General features: G+C 47.8%; 4 protein-coding genes and 1 non-coding gene across 5 annotated transcripts; 4 read left to right on the forward strand and 1 right to left on the reverse strand.

Annotated features, from left to right (window-relative positions):
• Window positions 1-300: 300 nt before the first annotated feature.
• On the forward strand, window positions 301-1,641 carry F5Y00DRAFT_23522 (Tim17-domain-containing protein). Its single transcript, XM_048007531.1, has 2 exons — window positions 301-1,122; window positions 1,184-1,641. The coding sequence occupies exons 1-2, from the start codon at window positions 478-480 to the stop codon at window positions 1,238-1,240; spliced, it is 702 nt and encodes a 233-aa protein (XP_047866905.1). The 5' UTR covers window positions 301-477; the 3' UTR covers window positions 1,241-1,641.
• Window positions 1,642-4,616: 2,975 nt separating this feature from the next.
• On the forward strand, window positions 4,617-6,357 carry F5Y00DRAFT_268025 (uncharacterized protein; the record flags this gene model as incomplete). Its single annotated transcript, XM_048012177.1, has 2 exons — window positions 4,617-5,300; window positions 5,594-6,357. 2 exons carry the CDS (start codon window positions 4,617-4,619, stop codon window positions 6,038-6,040), a joined length of 1,131 nt encoding a protein of 376 aa, XP_047866906.1. The 3' UTR covers window positions 6,041-6,357.
• Window positions 6,358-8,011: 1,654 nt separating this feature from the next.
• Window positions 8,012-11,504, forward strand: F5Y00DRAFT_268029 (uncharacterized protein; the record flags this gene model as incomplete). The annotated part of the gene is made up of 6 exons (XM_048012178.1): window positions 8,012-8,363; window positions 8,419-8,523; window positions 8,584-8,975; window positions 9,049-9,376; window positions 10,293-10,839; window positions 10,984-11,504. The coding sequence occupies exons 1-6, from the start codon at window positions 8,211-8,213 to the stop codon at window positions 11,502-11,504; spliced, it is 2,046 nt and encodes a 681-aa protein (XP_047866907.1). The 5' UTR covers window positions 8,012-8,210.
• On the forward strand, window positions 10,037-10,118 carry F5Y00DRAFT_t41. The gene has a single exon. It is a non-coding gene; the product is annotated as a tRNA-Ser (tRNA).
• A 569-nt stretch (window positions 11,505-12,073) lies between the features above and the next one.
• On the reverse strand, window positions 12,074-14,196 carry F5Y00DRAFT_251956 (WD40-repeat-containing domain protein; the record flags this gene model as incomplete). Its single annotated transcript, XM_048009881.1, has 5 exons — window positions 12,074-12,301; window positions 12,351-12,821; window positions 12,868-13,765; window positions 13,828-13,909; window positions 14,076-14,196. 5 exons carry the CDS (start codon window positions 14,194-14,196, stop codon window positions 12,074-12,076), a joined length of 1,800 nt encoding a protein of 599 aa, XP_047866908.1.
• Window positions 14,197-18,911: the final 4,715 nt, after the last annotated feature.

An 18,911-nucleotide genomic window follows, 5' to 3' on the forward strand; every position in this document is an offset into this window, starting at 1 on the left:
GATGGTTTCGCAACCAGGTCACCATATTTAAAGACTTATAATAGTCTATAGATGGCTTCCAAGTATATTTCACTCTTATAAAATAGAGTATAAAATATTATAATCCATGATTGTGTCTTGTGAGGTTTGTAACATTCATCTGTGGTCTTATTATGCAGTTAATGAGGCCTAGAAAACCCTGTAAATTTTGAGTTTAGGTCCAAGGTACCTTAGGTACGTACCTGCCCATATCTGATATCTGATACATATGTGGCGCACGAGCGATAATTCAAAGACCTGGTATCCACTTATGCCACTTATGCCACTCATCTACGCAAGGAAACTTTTTTTTTTAATCGGCGAAAGCTTCGGTCACTTGCCCTCTGCCCTGGACCCGCGATTTCGCATACTGCGAGAAGAGACACGGCGGCAGCATACACCGTAGCGTATAATTCTCTTCTTGCCTGACATCACAGTATTATAATTGCACCCGGCAGCATGTCAATTTGGGATGCGCTCACCGGACGAAAGTCCTCATCCTCACAATCGTCATCTCCCACCTCCGCTTCCGCGCCCGCACCGACCGAAAACCTCACACCAGCTCCCTTCAACCCGGAAGAGGCGCAAGGGGTAGACTCCTTCTTAAAGAGCTCCGAGTTTGCCGATCCCTCCTTACTACACCCTCTAGCAGGCTTAGACAAGGATAGCTTAGAATACTTAAGCTTAGAGGATTCTGCTCTGTCGGATCTTCCCGGCGCACAGTCTGCGATCCCTTCCCGAGGTTTTAGTGACGATTTGTGTTATGGAACTGGTATCACATACCTCACAGCATTATCAATAGGAGGTGTGTGGGGACTCCAAGAGGGATTGAGAAGATCTCAAGGTCAACCGCCGAAGCTACGTCTAAACTCGGTCTTGAATGCCGTTACACGGAGAGGGCCGTTCCTTGGTAATTCTGCGGGTGTCGTCGCCATCACATATAACTGTTTCAATTCGGCTATCGGCTATCTTAGAGGGAAACACGACTCCGCAAACACCATAGCGGCAGGTATTTTAAGCGGCATGCTATTCAAGAGTACAAGGGGGCTCCGGCCAATGTTAATCTCGGGTGGTATTGTGGGCTCAATAGCAGGAGCATGGGCGGTATGAACCCTAAATAATCCCGAGCGTATAGTTGATGATGATAACTAATTCTCCTACTTAGATCACGAAGAAAGTTGTGCTATCTCCGGAGACTCGAGGACACGAGCAACACCTTTAGGTCTAATGATATATGCTAAGTACTAGATACGTTGATTCTCAGCTCGGGAATGCGGCCAAGGATATGGTTATGTATGATGTTGAGCCCGAGAACTAGGCCTTGCGCCGCACGATATCGCGATTTAATTGGGTGAACAAAGTTTACGAGTTGGTTGTGGAACGATGGATGATCTCTCCTCCGGCTTAGGCATGTGTATAAAATAGGTGGTTAAGAGCATTAGAAAGCATCCACGGTCGTGGATAGGTAGGCGTTCAAGTCGGCAACGGGACGGAATTGAATTTCCAATTTTGAACGAAGCAGAATTATACCAAGCAGCTTAGGTACAACGCGTGACGTCAGGGGAAAAGGGGAAAGAAACGATAGGAAGTGACGGCCCTTCTTAAACCCCTATCTTTACCTAGGTGTTGCCTGTCCACCTTAGGAATAAGGGACCAGGTAACATGTGCACATTGTGTTAGGTTAGGCTAGGTAGGTACCTTAGGCATCAGCAGTTGCCAATACCTTAAATAGTCCGACGGGGAAGCTAGCAAGCAGCATGCCTACCTCTTATATATAAGTACAGGTATCCCAGATACGCACCTACCTTAGGTGCCTAGACACATAGCAACATCCCGCTTATTAGGTATCTACCTACCTAACCTATCCACCTTCTCTCACTAGCGAACAAACTTACCTATCTTTTACTCCTCTATCTTTCTCAGATATTCCCATTTCTCACCAGCGTCTAAACAAATCAACCAAAATCGACTAAAAACTTATCTATCTACCCCTAACAATGTCTCAGTCATCCTCTGCAACCGACTAGGAAGCGGCACAGCAGACCAAGGAGGAACTCGTCGACAACTGCATCCAAACATGGCTGTCTAATGGGGTAGTCACTGGTGGGTCAAGAGGGGGATTAGTTACGCAGCAATTCCAATTTAGCGATACTGATCTTCCGAGGCAATACCCAAGCATAGGCTTAGAGGTGAAGGAAGATTATCGCTTAGTCACTCTAAATGACAGACCTTCCAAGGATCCGGAAATCCTGGAACAGCGACAGAGGCTCCGTGATTTATTAGAAAAAAATGAAGCGCTTTCTAGAGCCGTCGACTACGTACTGGAGCGAGAAATCGACCAACGGGAGCTGCTTGCATTTGAATCCGAATCTATCTTCGAAATACCTTTAGCATCCACGCTTAGTTTTCACGATAAGGTACATCATGTCATCATTCACAGCTTTGTTATATTATTAACCAGGTATGCCTAGGTTCATCTTATAGCCAGACATAGGCTTCTAGAACGTGAACTGAAGCCTTCGCCCGAACTTCAAACTAGGGTTACCCCTAAGCACGAGCCTAACGTAGAACCTCAGGTGAAGATGTCTATGCTCCGAGTTACAGCAATGGGTAAACTTCACCTCGAGAGTTTCTTCGCGCCCTTGTCACCTGATTATTGCCTAGAGTGTTTCCGCGCTCTCCTCGAGGAAGTAGCTGAGCCATATACCAGTATTGGAATCTCAAACCGCGAAATACTTGACGATGATCTCGACGGTACATCGGACGATAATGAGACACGTTCCTTGACTGAATCTGAATATGATGAGTGGGATAGGGAATGGCGATTAAGGTTAGAGCTTAGCAATGAGCAGCTCGCGAGTTGGTCTTATAGACTTTCAGATGCTCCTGGTAATCATGTTCAGAAGTCGGCAAGACTTTACACGGATTGGCTCTGCGTCGACACCAAAGATCAATATGAAAGAATGTCTTCATCAATCAAGGAACGCAATATTTCTGCCGTGTTTATCCGCGTAAGTTGTGTATTATCTGTCGTAGGTATAAGCTAACCGAATGCTAGACTTGGAAAATCGATGAAGCGAAGCGCGTAGCCAAGGCGAACGAAGCTAAACGCAAACTACCTCGTCAAGATAGCTCCCTGCTAAACAAACACTCGGCTCAGGGCAGTGGCACACGGGGAGATTCTTCGGTATGGACTGGCCAATCATTGGCTCCGGATGAAGAAAGGGGACTTCAGGATTTTGGTACTATGGAAGTGGATATTCTTTCGGAATCTAAAGTACGAAAGCAATAGGCTCTATCTTAGCGAATAGCATCTAAGCTAGGGCAGTGTATCACGGAACCCACGCGAATAGTTTTTGTTTGTAGTGATACACGGCGATGTGTGAATGGAGTCAAGAAATACGGGGACAAGATATAGCTTGGTATTTAGGTGACCTTTGCCACTCTGGTTTATTTGCTACCGTTCTGTATGGAATGTATCATTGATTCACCGATGCCTTAATACGAATATAATTTCCATTCGAAATGTGTTTAATGCAGTTCTACAACTAATTCTGAGATTTCATTTGATAATGCTATATGGCTTAACCTGGCTTCAGCAAAGTATAAGAAAGGGGGTGTAAACTACCTAAGGAAGTATGCCAGTAATAGCAGCAAACATTTTTGGCGTTCTATGGTTACGAGATCAAATTCAAGATTGTTTAATGACAGCATCCCCGTTCCTTCCCAGACCTAGGAACCGACATTGTTGCCAACCTATCATACATCCGACCTTACGAACAGAACAACTCCTAGCAGGGAATTCACCTGTAAATTTGATACGCTAAAATAAACGATACCTAAAAGATCAATACTACCTATTCATCCAAGATTCCATATCCATATCTTCTTTACCCGTCGTAGGGGACACCGCAACATCACCAACGCCAGCATGTGTTTTCCTTGTTGGTCAGTTAAAGATATCTATGTCGAGGAGGATCCCCCGGCGGAGCAGCAGATAATTCAGTACGTATGGGATGGTACTAGATGGGTTGCCATGATAGGTGATACCGTAAGTGGTTATTTTCTTTAGTCTCGCGATGATGTAAACAATGACCCTCCCTACAAAAGCAGCCATGGACTGGGACAGCTGGACTGGACTGGCAACAAATAGGACTGGAGACATTTCCAAAGCAGGGACAAATAAAGAAACAGGAAGAACCTCGAGAAACAATACTAGGATTCCAGGGACACTTTCACTTTGCGGAATAGCGCAGTGAGGCACAAAATAGTGAATTTACCTTTTCCCTATTGGTCACCTAGGGACTAGGTGCAGTTACTACGTTCAGTTACCATTCACCCCAATATCTTCCCTTTCCCACTTGCCCCTAGCTTTTATTTAATTTTTTTCCTTGGAACAAGTAGAAGTTTCTGCTAGTGGCAACTGCCTTGAAACCTGAATCTCTTTTACTCCTAAGGAAGGTACATATTCAATCGGCCCACTGTGCGGAAAGTCATTACCAATTCCTATTCCAAGGTTCCCATCCCCCCCCCTTTTTAACAATTCACCCTAAACAACCTTACCCCTGTTGCCGGTCACCACCTGCAGGTTGTTCACCATGGGCGCCGCCCCCAGATCTCCTGACCCAGGAGACAACAAGCACAAGAAATCTTCTTCTGCTTCTCCCTATACCACCACCACCACCACTTTCATTAATAAACCCTCCAAATCCTCCATTAAATCCTCCAACACTACCACTGCCAACCCTAAGATTCCAGCGCGTCAGCCTACGCCCGCTACTTCTGATAATAAAGGCGACAACGACGCCCATTCGGCATATCAGAGTCCAGGTCCCGGGTTTAACCATACCGTCGCGAACATACCTGGTATCGGATTGGTTTACAACGGCGGACATTCCAACCCCGTGCACGGCTTCAACCCAGCCGCTGGTCCTCAACCACCAGTGCATCATCAAACTCCTGGAATTACTCCTCCTCAAGTCTTGCCACCGGGTTTTACCCAGAGCCCTTTTCAGTCTTTCCCTCAATTTGGTCCTGTAAGCAACAACCAAACCCCAGCCATGGCATACACTACCGGCTCCATGCCCAACCAGGGCCAGCACTTCCAGCCACCCGTGCCTGACACCACTTACGGTCCCATCCCGCACACTTATCATCCCCGCTTCGATAACAAGCCCTCTCCCGGCCAGTATGTGATGATTGAAGGCCAGCTCTACGTTGTCGCTGCTGGTCCTCCTGGCCCTCCCGGCGGTGCACAAGTTCAATATGTGCCCATGCAACAGGTATATCCCATTCCCACACAAGGCTCGCCGAGCGCGTTGCCCGTATTCCAAGCCACTCCATGCTACGTTATTCGAGAGGCCGAGTCCCAGTCCAGTTGTTATCCCCCCAATGCAAGTTTCATCCAAACGTTCAGAAGCGCAGTAGCCGCGCGAGAGAATACGCCCTGCTACCTGTCCCAATTCAGATATATGGCTCTATCAGAGCATAACATAACATGATCTGACTTCCTTTCTCTTCACTAGCTGATTCACCCGAACCTTGCTCTTATAGAAGCTAACTCTTTTTTCTCTAGCAGCCGCAGTCTGGTGTTGGCGCACCTATCGTGATCCAGCAAGGTTCCCAGCAACCCATCTTCGTCCAAGGCCAGCCAGGTTTCCCCGCAGTTCCGATGGCCGCCCAGCCAGCCGCATTCCCTGCAATGGTGGCTCCGCCCGGAACCCCGATAGTCATTGGAGGCCCCCCTGATATCATGGCCCCCGGTTCTGCTCCGGACGTGATGGGAATTGGCAAGACCGCAACCGAGGTTCAGATGGAACAGTACCACACAGCTCTGAACACCGGGGCTCTCGAGGGCCAGGACATCGCCCCTGCCGATCCTGACCCGTCCCGTATGTACTATTGCCGAGAGCTTGATGGTGCATGGACTCTGCGTAACCGTTTCTGTATCGATCACATGGGTGACTGTCGTTGGTACGTCAAGCCTGGCGGTATCTTTTATGCCGTTCGCTTGGCCGACTGAAGGGTGTTTACTGGTAAGATTCTTGAATATCTCGAAATTGTATATATGTTAGCTAATATATCCAGGCATTGCTCGGCTCTTCCCGCTTTTATGCGATACTTTAATACCTTCTTCTACGATGCGTTGTGTTTCTCGATGACTTTTGTCCATCGGTAGGCCCCTTTTCGTTCCCTAGCTATAACGCCAACTGATGTATATTACCAAGATCAAATGCTTCCCTGGCCTCTTAATAGGGTCGCTAGAACACGGGTTTAATCTTCAAGATTAAGTGAGTTGAGACTGCCAACTACCATCCAAATTAAATAAGCACTTGCTAACAAACTGATTTGTGGACAGACGTCAGATACCGTCTTCACGATACGTTATGAAAAGACAGGCCGGGGAAATGACTTGGATGAAATGACGGATGGCAGCAGTCTCTGTAGGAGGTTTTTTTCCTAATACATACTGGTTTCCTTTTTGTGATGACACTTGACTTCCGGTGGACTATTCTTTCCTAAATAGCACTCTGGGATAGATCTTGCTCTCGTGAGATAGATTTCACATTGCCAAGACTACCAGCAGCTTGATGTTTACCAGAAGCTAAGAGAAGCCGAGAGAGATAGTCTACTTATCGGTACTTTAGGCAAGGTGATGCGAAACCCCTTTCCTTTCCTACTGCTATCCCTTAATATCCTCGGCTCGTTTGTTTTATTTTATTTTTTTTTCGCACGGCGTTCACGAATTTCTCTAGCTCTGCATAATAGTTGCACATCAATAGGAAGCATTGTCCCTATTATTAATTATGAGATTATGAGAATACAAAAGACTTGTTTTATATGCGAAGTGTTTGATTTGCGCAGAGGTAGGGATACGTGTCTGTAGTACCTAGTTTAGGTATGGATGACGAGGATAAAGTGAAGTGGTTTAAGGCTGAGATAAGGCTTCGCGCTAAGCCCGACCACCTGTCAGCCCTGATAGGCGGTTGTTAACAGCTGAGGTCACCTGTGCTAATCAAAACTTCCCCTTATCACCTTCTCCTTCATCTCAAGTTATCAACCATAGGTACTCACAAACTCATTCTAATAGAGCCTGGCTGGTTTGCTCTTCACTATTTTGCATGGCTGTCGTCCTTATATGGTCTATAATACGACCCAAAGTCGATTGGAATTAATTAGTATAGGTAATAGTCACGTTCGGTTGTTATTCTCTAGCCCTCACGCCCGCTTCACCTACGACTACTCCTTTGTAGCAGCTCCTATTCTATCGTGGTTTCGGCCCTTTGCCGGGAGGGGCGGGGTAGGACGCCGTCCGATACGTATGTCGATCTACCCTGGCGGTCGGCATCCCCTTCGATCGCCCCAATCTAGATAGCAGGTGGCAGTCGGGATTGCATAAATCCCCCGTTCTTAGCGAGTTGCCTACCTAAACTATATCTCGCTTCTGCCGATCCGCCTGGGGTGCACTTCACCGAGCCATGGGATGGGGTGCTTGCTTGCGCATATGTAGCCATGTGATAGAGCGTGCACAGCTTCCTATTTGGGCCGCGGCACTACGGTATGGGGGATATATGCAGCGCGGCAAATCCTTTCCCTTATGCGCGACACACGGATGGGGCCGTTTTTTTGTTGCTGCGCAGACGTTGCGTTGTTGCGACCTGCGGGAACGAGGTCGTTGCTCCGTTCTGTAAAGCCACAGACCGTTGCTTGTTTCGAGATCGGATCGTGGCGATCGCTCGGCTTCGTTCGCCTGAAGGCCTTGCGCAGGGTTTTTCCCTTGTGACGAGAGGCTAAGCTAACTGTGTGGGCTTGCGTTCTCTTCTACATAGGGAATGGCCTAGTCAAATACACAGCGGGTATCTTAGATGATCGTGGAGAAAAAAGAAAAAAAATCTGGAAGGTGTTTGCTACCGTAGGGCGGACCCTTGTTTGCTTTCCTTGTTGGGTTAGGATACCGCGGTGAGGACGGCGATGGTGACCGTTACCCCAGATTTGGTATGGAAGCACGTGGTAGTATGGTATATCTCTGTTGTGCTTCCTCGTACAGTCTTCTTATCGATTTGTTATGTGATCTCAGTGAGTGACTGATCTTGGGCTTGCCCTCTGGGCCAATTTCTTTTCTAGGCCCTATGTGTGACTTTCGTTGTGCCTCTCATTTCAATACTCACATCGACCCCGATCGTTCGTAGACCATGACGCCTAATGACGATCGTGGCCCCGAGCTGGCTGTCATAGTGGCGGTTTTCCTCGGGCTGTCGTCCGTCACGGTAGCTCTTCGCTGCTACGTCCGGGTTCACATTTTGAGGGCGTTCCAGGTTGAGGACTGGTTGGCTGTTGCTTCAATGGTAAATCGGCGATAACCAGGGAAGATGATGGATATATCGTTACTAACAAGCCTAGCTTTGCTTCGTATTCTATTCTACGGCCGTCATGCTTAGTATTTCGCACGGGGCGGGCAAGCATGTGAACGATGTTCCTACCGAGAACATCCCCAAAATTCTCAAGGTAATTTGTCGAGTGTGTAAGAGAAGAGATTGTAGACTCATGGCTAATCAACTGCGATAGATGAGATGGGCGGGAGAAATAATATACGTCGTGACGTCGCTCTTCCTAAAGTTGACCGTTGGAATATTCCTCTTTCGCATATGCTCGCAGGGGTGGCAGAAATCGGTTATTTACACCGTGCTACCTTTATATCTCGTCTACCACATCTTTTACGCCTTCGTGGCCGCGTTCCAATGTCAGCCGGTGGCGTATTTCTGGTTCAGATACACCGGCGGCATGGAGGGTAAATGCTGGAGCAACGATATGGTTATGGGCTGTACGTACGCGGCTGCTAGTATCAACGCTGTTACGGATTGGGTCCTTGGGTTGCTACCCATTGCGATTGTGCGGAATCTTGAACTGTCGAAGAGGTCGAAGATCATGGTTTCTTGCACTTTAGCACTCGGGTCGGTGTATGTTACTTACCCCTTCCCCTATCCTCCCTACGTAGGTCGTAAGAACAGGGTCGCTAATAAAGACGTCCAGCGCATCAACCGCGACCATCGTCCGCATCCCCTATATCTGGCAACTAACCCAACCCGGCGATTTCATACATGACTTCACCGACCTGTCTATCTGGTCTACTATAGAAAACGGACTCGGCCTCGTCGCATCGTCGATCGCTACTCTCCGGCCCCTAGTCAGAGCGGTGCTCGGGGGCACGCGAGGAGGAACGGCGTCACGGGGACGCCGCTCTTTTTACTCGTGGAGGAGATCGGGGCCGGGCGCAGCGCAGAACGGCAATCAGCAGCAGTACTATAGGATGGAGAATTACTACCGCGATAGCGCTTGCAAGGCACCGGAGCGGGTCAGAGTAAGTGATAGAAAAGTGTCTGATACCTACCGGATAGATGCTGGCGTAAGGTAGAAAATGAATAAATTCGAATTAACGTATAGAGATTGTCTTGTGTGATTCTTGAGATGGTGGCTACCTATGCTAAAGGGTCTCTACGTGTGCTGTTAAAAGCAAGTAATCCTAATCACGATGCGATGAGTAGGTATTCTTTGGTATAGAAATACGTAGATATGTGAGTAATGTCCTGATATATACGGAGAAATATCGAAACAGTTTGTCGTGAACTAAGACTCCTTCAAGTCGTCTTAGGCTATATACAGTATACAGTCTTGGTAAAGCAGTCCGATTTGATAATTTGTTAGAATTAGATTCTAAGTTAGATATCCAAAACTACCTAATAAATCATCATCCCTACTAGTTAGAGGCTTAATTTAAGCTGTCCTGCTTGGGATAGCCTGGCATATATAGACCCTGTTTCCTTATACTGAGAGTTACATACATGATGTATTCGTGTATTGTCCAAAGGGAATATAAGTACCCATGTACCCAAGCGAAGCTATTCCGGGCTAATTCCCCACCCACCTTCGAGATCTAACTGGCTTAGGATGATGCTACGTGACCAACGAACGGACTTAGTATATAATGGTACATAACAATCAAAATTTCAACAACCAATGGGGCGTGGTGGCAGAGTGGTCTAATGCGCAAGACTAGAAATCTTGTTCCTTCGGGAGCGTCTGTTCGAATCAGGCCCACGTCGCAACATTTATCTTTTTGTCAATTTTGGCGTAACTACCGACTCTTTTTTGTCGGCCTTGGTTCAGACGAAGTTGTTTTATGCGAGAATTGTCCCGTTCGCTCGAACCAACAACACTTACTTAAGCAACCGTATAACTAGACTTTCTTTTTTACTTTTAACAAAACTCTTAAGCAGGTACCGACACGGCAGATCCTCGGCTCGCATATAAGCTTTCACGCAGGTACCCGCAAAGCGTCCTCGATATTGAAAGCAGTAACAAAGTCACATTGGAAGTTTCCTAACCCGCCCACCCATTCTGGTTCTTTCCTCCCCGGCGCCGTATTCCCCATACCCGCAGACGATGTAATGGTCCCAGTCCCTGCACCGCCGAGCACCTCCGCCCTTTCCCCTTCCATTCCGGCTTCTAATCCCGCCCCCAACCCGGACGTCGACGGCAATGGCTATCAAGAAGCGCTAGACAGGCTGCAGCCCCTGCAGCCCATCCTCCGGGGCTTCAACCACCGCAACCGGAACCAGCACCGCCGCGCCGCCTGGTGGGCTCCGTTCGGCATGCTACGGCGCCACGTCGACAAGGTAGTCGACGAGCTACTCGAGGCCGCCGATGCCGCTGCCGCCGCCGCTAAGTCAAAGAGCAAAAAGCGACGGCGTGACGACGGCGGCGGCGCGGAGAGGAAGGTAAAGGGTCACGTGGAGTGGTTGAGGGATATCCTAGTTCCAAAATGTTACTTGTAAGGTTTTATTTACTTTTTCCAACCGCCGTGAAAAAAAAAAAGCTGGATACCTACCTATACCTATACCTATATATACCTATATCCTTCGCTAACGAAACCCCCCCCAACCCCCAGGGCGTTCTCACAACTAACAGCAGACAACCAATTCGCAACGCTAGGCGTCGTGCTTCTCGGCGCGTTGGCCCAGGTCAACGCCGCCTGCGCACATCTAGTAGCGGGCGAAGCAGCAGCGGCGGAAGTAAGCCGTGGCCAAAAAACTGGCAGCATATCCACCGCGGAGGATAATAAGCCTGTAGATAATAGCGGTGCCGCCGCGGTACGTCTGAAAGAACCCACCAGCGCTCAGGGAGTTAAGAAGGAGCCGCCCCCCTCCCGGCCCGTTTTGACATTAACGTCCGGCGAGCGCGGGGGCTCGGTAATCTCGCGGGACGAGGTCGCGCGGGCCGAGAAGCTGCGGAAGAAGAACGGATCTTCTGATATACCCAGCAATGCGAAGCGGGGCCAGGACCACGGCAATGGCGCCGGGGTTGTAAAGAAACAGCAGGAGGATACATCTTCGAAGACGAAGACTAAGGAGAGTGTAAAACCCGCGAAGAAAAAGAAGACCAAGAAAGGCGGCGACGAGTTTGACGATCTATTCAAGGGCCTATTTTAAGCTAGGGGTAGGACATCGTGTCCCATTAATAAAACACGTACACCTTAATCACACAATCCCCCTACCCCAAGGAATAGATTACATCTTCAACAGTTAATAGTCGTTGATTGGATTTAGCATTTGGTTCTGCATTGCTATCAAAAACCTGTCTTGCAATACACCTGTGACAGGGGACTGCCACCACTGCCGCGGACCACCTGATATTAGAAACCCGGCCCCTCCCCGCTTTCGAAGCCTCGCCCAAGCCAACAAGAGACCAACTACAAACTTTTTCTTTGCCTCATCCTCTCCAAGTTGTATGAGTTGTTATCCACACCTTCGCACATCGTCTAAGGAAGCGTGTAGCCTTCGCTTTAAACACAAAAGACTTCTAAGATCCTAAGACCGGCATCAACTCCAGGTCCGGCGTAATAGAGCCGTCTTCTCTCCTAAACCCCTTCGTACTAACTAAATACGTAACCCATCTTCTCAAACCTATGTACCCATCACCTCCACGAGCGGGAGTGAGTAGATTATTTCCTAGTTGTTTCTTGGGCTAGACGCTTAAGCCGCTCCACAAGTCTGTTTCCCTAGGATATCGAACGGTAAGACCAGATACGCGCCCTCATGTCGCCAGAGCCAGTTGCAAAGTAGCCACCTGTGGGGCTAGGAGCCACCGAGATGACTGAGTTCTTGTGACCTTGAAGCATGAGTTGAGTAAACCCGGTTCGGGGGTCCCAGAACTGTACACCTCTATCCTTAGAACCAGACATAACCCAGTTGGCATCGGGCGTGAGCGCCACGCTAAGTACGAAATCCTAATCTTGTGAGCATTGAAAAATACGAGAAAACATTGGAAAAACTTACCCTGTGCCCTTCAAACGTCTTGACGCATCGGCCCCCCTTGGGGCCCGGATTCTGTACCCCTCCTCTGGGGGTTGATAACTCCCACATCTTGATAGTCTTATCTAGACTCCCGCTTACTAGATCCTTGCCATTAGGGGAGAATGCCACAGAGTAAACACTGTCCTTGTGGCCCTCCGGCCCTTCGAGCCGCTCCAGGAGGTATCCTTGATGAATGTCCCAAACACGGACGCTCTTATCAAGCGAACCCGCAGCAACATACTTCGTATCAGGGGAGATAGCAACGGTCGTAACGCCATCTTCAATAGAAAGAGTTAGCATGTTTGTGCCCTGTTCGATATCCCACAGTCGAACAGTCCTATCGCCACTACCAGAAGCTATAGTTCGTCCATCTCGAGCAAAGTCCAACGAGTAGATGTCTTGTTCGTGACCAGCAAAAGTATTACGGATCGTGCGAGCGGCGATATCCCAGACCTATTCTAATTAGTAAGGTACAGGGGAACTTGGGCGATCAACTTACGCGAATGAGCTTGTCCTCGGCACCAGTAGCTAAATACTTGCCATCGGGGCTGAAGCAAACACTACGGATGTATAAATCCCCGCTAATGTCAACATTCTCATCCTGGAGAACGCATACCTTCTCACCGGTTGCGACGTCGTAAATTTGGGCGGATCTATTGCAACCAGTTGCCACATACTTGCCGTCATGGCTGAACCTCACGCAGCACACAACGCTCTCGTGGTTTAGTGTGTGGACTAGATCGACATCGAGCATGCGCGGAACGTGTTGGTTGAAGATCACAAACCAATCGTCTCGAGTCTTCTTAACGTGGGCCGGGAGACGTTCGACATCTAAATCACCAAGAGCGTTGTTGACCATCGGGCCAGGATGAGGTGGCAGAGCTCTATGGTCCGGTGTCGGATGGTTTGCTACTTGCGGCGAGGCTCCGGGCCCAGCATAGGGCATCGGGGTGTTGATCTGAGGAGTGGCAGGGCCACCGGCGGGCGGTCTACCGATGCCGCGCTTGCCTGGCCCGGGTGAAGCAGTGCTCTGGGGAGGCTGCCCAGGGAAACCGCCGGGAGCCGGGCCCTGGTAAGGCTGCTGAAAGGGGGGCTGTTGCGCGGGTGGGGGTGGAGGCGGAGGTGGACCTTGCAAACCCGGGGGCGGCTGTGGCATTTGATGCTGAGGTCCGGGAGGGGCCTGATCCTGCGGGTTGGGTTGGGGTGGTAGACCACCGCCTTGGCCTCCCTGACCGGTCATTATTCCGCTGAATAGATTATTACCCATGCCGATTGAAGGAGGGGGAGGACCCGCAGACGGACCGCCATGTTGAGGCGGACCAGGTATAGTGGGTTGAGGAGCACCTCCTCGCGCGGCCTCGAGTTGGCGGCGAAGTAAAACCATCTCCTCTTCGTATCTATACGTAGGAAGTTAGCAGGTTAGCTTCAAGATTCAGAGGCCGTAGCAACAAATGCTTACTTTGCTTTTATATTAATATGCTGCTGCTCCAATTGATAAACCTTCTCACGAATGAGTTGGGCCTCTTGAACCTGTTGTTGGACTATTGGGTAGTTAGTGACACGATCTCGGTCAAATGCGAAGCAGAAAAGCGCGTTTCTTCATCATGGTGAAAATGTATATAATTATCCGTTAAGACCAGACTAGGCTTAACCAGTAAAATGTATACACTCATCTAATCTCTAATGGTAGTTTGTTTCTCGACTTACTCTGTTGCTCATAACCTTCGTTGATTCGGACTTGGTTATCAAACTCGGTGCGAATCTGGTCGAGGAGTTCGTTCAAACGCCCCGTATTTTGCGGCATGCCGCGGTGCGGATACATAGACATTGTCGGATATGGTATCGTTGCGCGGACGACCTATCTCGGAATTGGGGTGTAAAAATTAAAACCAAACAAGGCTGCGGAATTGCGATATCACGATTTCTAAGTGATAATGACGGTAAACGGTAAACGATGGATAGAAAGGTCGCAGATAGTTTGATATCTTATGCAGGGTCCCTCCAACTCCTATTCAACTTGGCACAACGAGGGAACACCCTTTCACACGACCCAATTGCAACGCGAACAAGACGAGATGAAACTTGGCAGGGTCTCGTTAGATAACAGTGCGTATAGTCGTGTGAAGGAACGCGAGGATCGAAGTTGGCAGTAGAAAGTGGTAGACGCGCAATCGTGTATTAGTCGTTGTTCAGCTGGTAACAACTAGGTAGATGATTGCTGTTATGAGGCGATATTGATGAGGCTAGAAATGAGGCGTTGGTGTTGAGAAAGCAGAAAAAAAAAACAGTTGAAAAAAAGGGAAGGGGATGGTAGAGAAGAGGAGACGAGACCCAAGGTTGGTAGGTAATACTCAGATTTGTTTGACCAGGGCTCGGGGGCTAGGCACGAGCTGGATTGGAACTACCTGTGTATGACCTGTAAAAGAAGTACTTCCTATGTATGATGGCTGGTGGGTTCGGGCGACGGATCCATGCGACTATGGGATGTGGTAGTATGCATGCACGGATTGTGAGGTTGTTGCAAGGGTGTAGGGCAAGCAATGCTGCTGCTGCTGCAGAGACCATTTATGTACAAAATCCACTACGGTACTACGTCGCAGGTTCCTTAGTTTCGTGCTTATGTACATATGTGAACTTTCCTTTTTTTTTTCGACTTAACCCACAGAGAATAAACAGAATCTTACCTATTTTGGTACAGTCCTGTTTTTTAAGCAGACGCCGGGTTAAGGCTGCGTGCATTGAGAGTGGGGCCACGGGGGATCCATTGGCAAGCAGAAGAGGGAATGGGAAAACACGCCCCCTGGGTACGCGCCGATGAAGTAACTGCGTATTTTATGTATTATGTATTTGCTACTAGCGTAGGTACATATCCCGGCACAACACGCGGGCGCTCGTATGGAAGTTTGTGGAAATCGCGATTTCACGGAGTATATGGGGCATGCAAGCAGCTAAGCTAGGTACCTAGGTAGGTACGCAGATGGCACCCCCACTTGGGCCAAGAGTTGGTCAGCGCTGTGGGTTAGGTAGGTACGCTAGAAACGCTAGTAGCATACAAGGTACTAACCTAATACATCAATACATGTAATGCAAATGTTAGCCAAGGCTTACCTTATCTTTTTTTTTCTTCTCTTTCTTCACGATATGCAATGCAGAAGTACGAAGGCAACTCTGTTTTTTCTTTTCCATGTATAAACAACGTGTTGCATCGCATCAGCGCCTCCTTTTTTTCGTGCTCCCGCTACGTGTCTGCACAAGTACATAATCTGCAACCTTGCCAAACTTGCCACAATGCAGATTGAGGTCGCACAGAGCGAGCGCAGACTACCGTATTATGTACATACTTCCTACTATTCCCAGGTTGGGTGACAGGGGAGCAGTAGTGTAGGGAGCGAGCCAGCAATAGATTCAGCTCGGGTAGGCAGGTAGGGAAGAATGTTTGAATGTGTGGAGGCATCCCGGTCTACAAACGGCCGCCGTGAATCCAACTTACATATATTCGAACCAAGTGCCTTGACACTTTGGGAGCGTTTCGGTTATTTAGTGTAGGTGTGACCATCTGGCCCCCACCTATACCTTTCAACATATATATACCTGATCTTAAGGCGGAATTACAGCGATGCTACTGTGACAAGTGGGTAACGTTAAAAGCACGTAGTTTATTAAGTGATTAAACATTCACGCTTTGGTTGCTGAATTAGGTAGTTAGGACTTGAGCTGTTGTTAATGGGCTGTGAGTGATTAACGGATAGCAGTTCTACATACTCAAAGTGAAGGCCAAGATGTCAGCTTTTAGATACTTGACAGGCTTACACAAAGACTGCTACCCGCGTAATTATGCGCATAGAAATGCAAGTGATGTTGTTGAGTCAGATAACTAGACCAGGTCGAAATTTCAGCGTAATATCGGACCTAGGTAAATATTATGTTAGTTACCTAGGTAGGTAGATATGTATGGCATCGCCACCTATATTTAGCATATGTTAGAAACAACGCTCTAAACTTACCATCTGCAACTAGCACACTCAGTTTACTTATTTTCGTATTGGCGACAATATATTCTAATTGTTATCGCCGGTATTAAAGGTTGTTAGAGGTTTCATCCTAGATTAGTGCAACATTGACAGTGCTTCATTAAAGAAAACCCCGAGCCTCACCGGTTCAATATTCCTTCCTTCCATCAAGCCAATGGGCGTTGACTTGATAGATACGTACCGGGACATGTACAGATCAAGTATCTACACTCGGATGTTACCGCCGTTTCGGAGATAGACTAGCACCGGCTATACGGCAGGGGCGGGTATAGCCAGTACCTGTCTCGGCTGTCTCCAATAATAGGTAAGCTACCTAACTCCACACTGGAACCAACCGTGAAACAAAGTTCAACCGGTTCATCACTCGCCTTGTCAAATGGGGGAACTTGGTTCGGCAAAAATGATTTGTACATAGGAAAATCTCGCTTATTCGGGTAGGAAAAAAAAACACGTACCTACATACATAGATGGACGTTTCCGTCATTTCAGTTTGGCTCATGCTTATGTAACTATATACTGCTTCCATCTTGCTTCTGTTCCGAGTAGGAATACCTATACTCTGACCACTTATTTCACCGCTCAAAGCCACCGAGATATAACTTTTCTTTATCTTTTTTTACTAGGTTAACCTATGTTCATAAATAAACACCGTACGGGATATAAGCTTCCATATCGCAAACGACAGCATCGTAAGCAGTTTGCGCGCTTGTAAGAAGCCCGCATTGTATAGTTACGCACATACGTTACGTCGTGGCCGACATCGTCTGTGTGAACTAGAAACACACGATCCGGGCCCCCGACCTCGCTGTTTATAATTATTTAGAGTTTAGGCATGTAACTCCTGTTAAAATCTATTCGGCGTTGTTTATTTCTTAGTTTAGAACTAAATGGTATTGGAAACGTTCAGTTGTTATGTAACTACCTAGATGATATTGTAAAACTTAGACCTTAACCATAACGAGGACCTGTTATGTATATCCTCAGGTATGATTAGACTGGCCAACTCGATGCTTACATTGCCGGGAGAGGTTATAAAATCAACAAGCGTGTAAAGCTCTACTACTTGACATGTAACCCTTTTAGACCTGCGGTATTACACATGCTCGTAAGATGGATATATATCCTAGACACCTTAACCCCAGATTGCTCACCTACATACACCAGGTGTGTATGTGAAATATACCCAATCCCGGCCATAACAACGCATAGACGAAATCTGTTTTCTCCATACTCTGCATAGTCACATTTCCGGACGTTCATCTAGTGTTCCTCCCTGATGCTGACAATGCACTATGCATGCCAGCTAACATCTTACTCCTGCAGTGTTAAATGCCTTGCATGTAATACCCGGGTAGATGGCTGAGTTAACGCCTCCTATTATATGCCTACCAACATACGGGGTAGTCCGCAATCCTTCTACGCCACGTACGTCTACCCGCCAATACCTTCCAGCCTGATGCGTGGTCTTGCGGCTATTGACATCTGCTGTCAACTTGGTTTGCCTATTTCCCCACCTCCAACCGATGAGAAAGGTGTACCACCTATGGTTAGAAACGGTTTGATTCCTGAGTCAGCCGCCACATCGACCCCGTACTACTCTCAATCTCAGTATTTTTCAGCAACCGCCACTAGCTAGGAATTTCAACACCTATAGTAGAAACTGGGTGTCGAGCTCCCGTATACTCCGATAGAGATAACACCTGTTGACCATAACAACCCCTTAAACTCATAGATGATCATCTAACTATTGGTTTAGACTTAGTAGAAAACGGCTCTTACAGCAAGGCTCCGGCTCGGCCCATGCATGTGTAACTCGGCTTGAAAATAGCCCGTCTTATAAGGCGTATGGAAGGCAGCATCGAAATTGGCATCAGAATGACTCATAGTGCTTTCTATTTCTCGAAATGCGAACCAGTTATGGGATAAGTGTGTTGCAACCGAAAGAGTCTGTTTGGTTTAAACGATGATAGGCCTTAGTTGGCTAGAGGATTACTCTATAGCGAGCGCACCTTGGGAGATAAACCTTTCAAACACCATCCCAAAATCAAAATAACTAAGTACCTAGTTAACTGATATTTGGGATCTTTACCTTTATATATAGACATATGAGAAGCCCTGCTTGCCTTGGATCTTGTGGCGTATTATTCGCCCCTATCGAAAATTGCAAGCACAACGGCAATGTCATTAAGATATATGTCGTAGCCTGCGCATTATCCTTCAGGTCCGGCGGAAGCCTGCGTCCAGAAGAAGAAGCTCATATTGAAACATTCGTATTAAACCCGTGAAAAGAGGTGTCGAGGCGTAGATTCCTTGAGGCCTGAGGAGGATCGAGTCAATATCTCGGCATGATCCCTCAGTCCCCATTCGCTCAAAGATATGAACGAAACAGTAGCATGGCAATATGGCCCTCTGTCCGCCCACATTGCGTTTTTTCGTAGTGCTGTCAATATAAATAATGTAAAGTTATATTTCACTATTGCTTCCATCTCTCGACCGACATAGCGAAGGTGAT

Source organism: Daldinia vernicosa, assembly GCF_022497035.1.
Source record: "Daldinia vernicosa strain CBS 139.73 unplaced genomic scaffold F5Y00scaffold_12, whole genome shotgun sequence".
NCBI lineage: Eukaryota > Fungi > Ascomycota > Sordariomycetes > Xylariales > Hypoxylaceae > Daldinia > Daldinia vernicosa.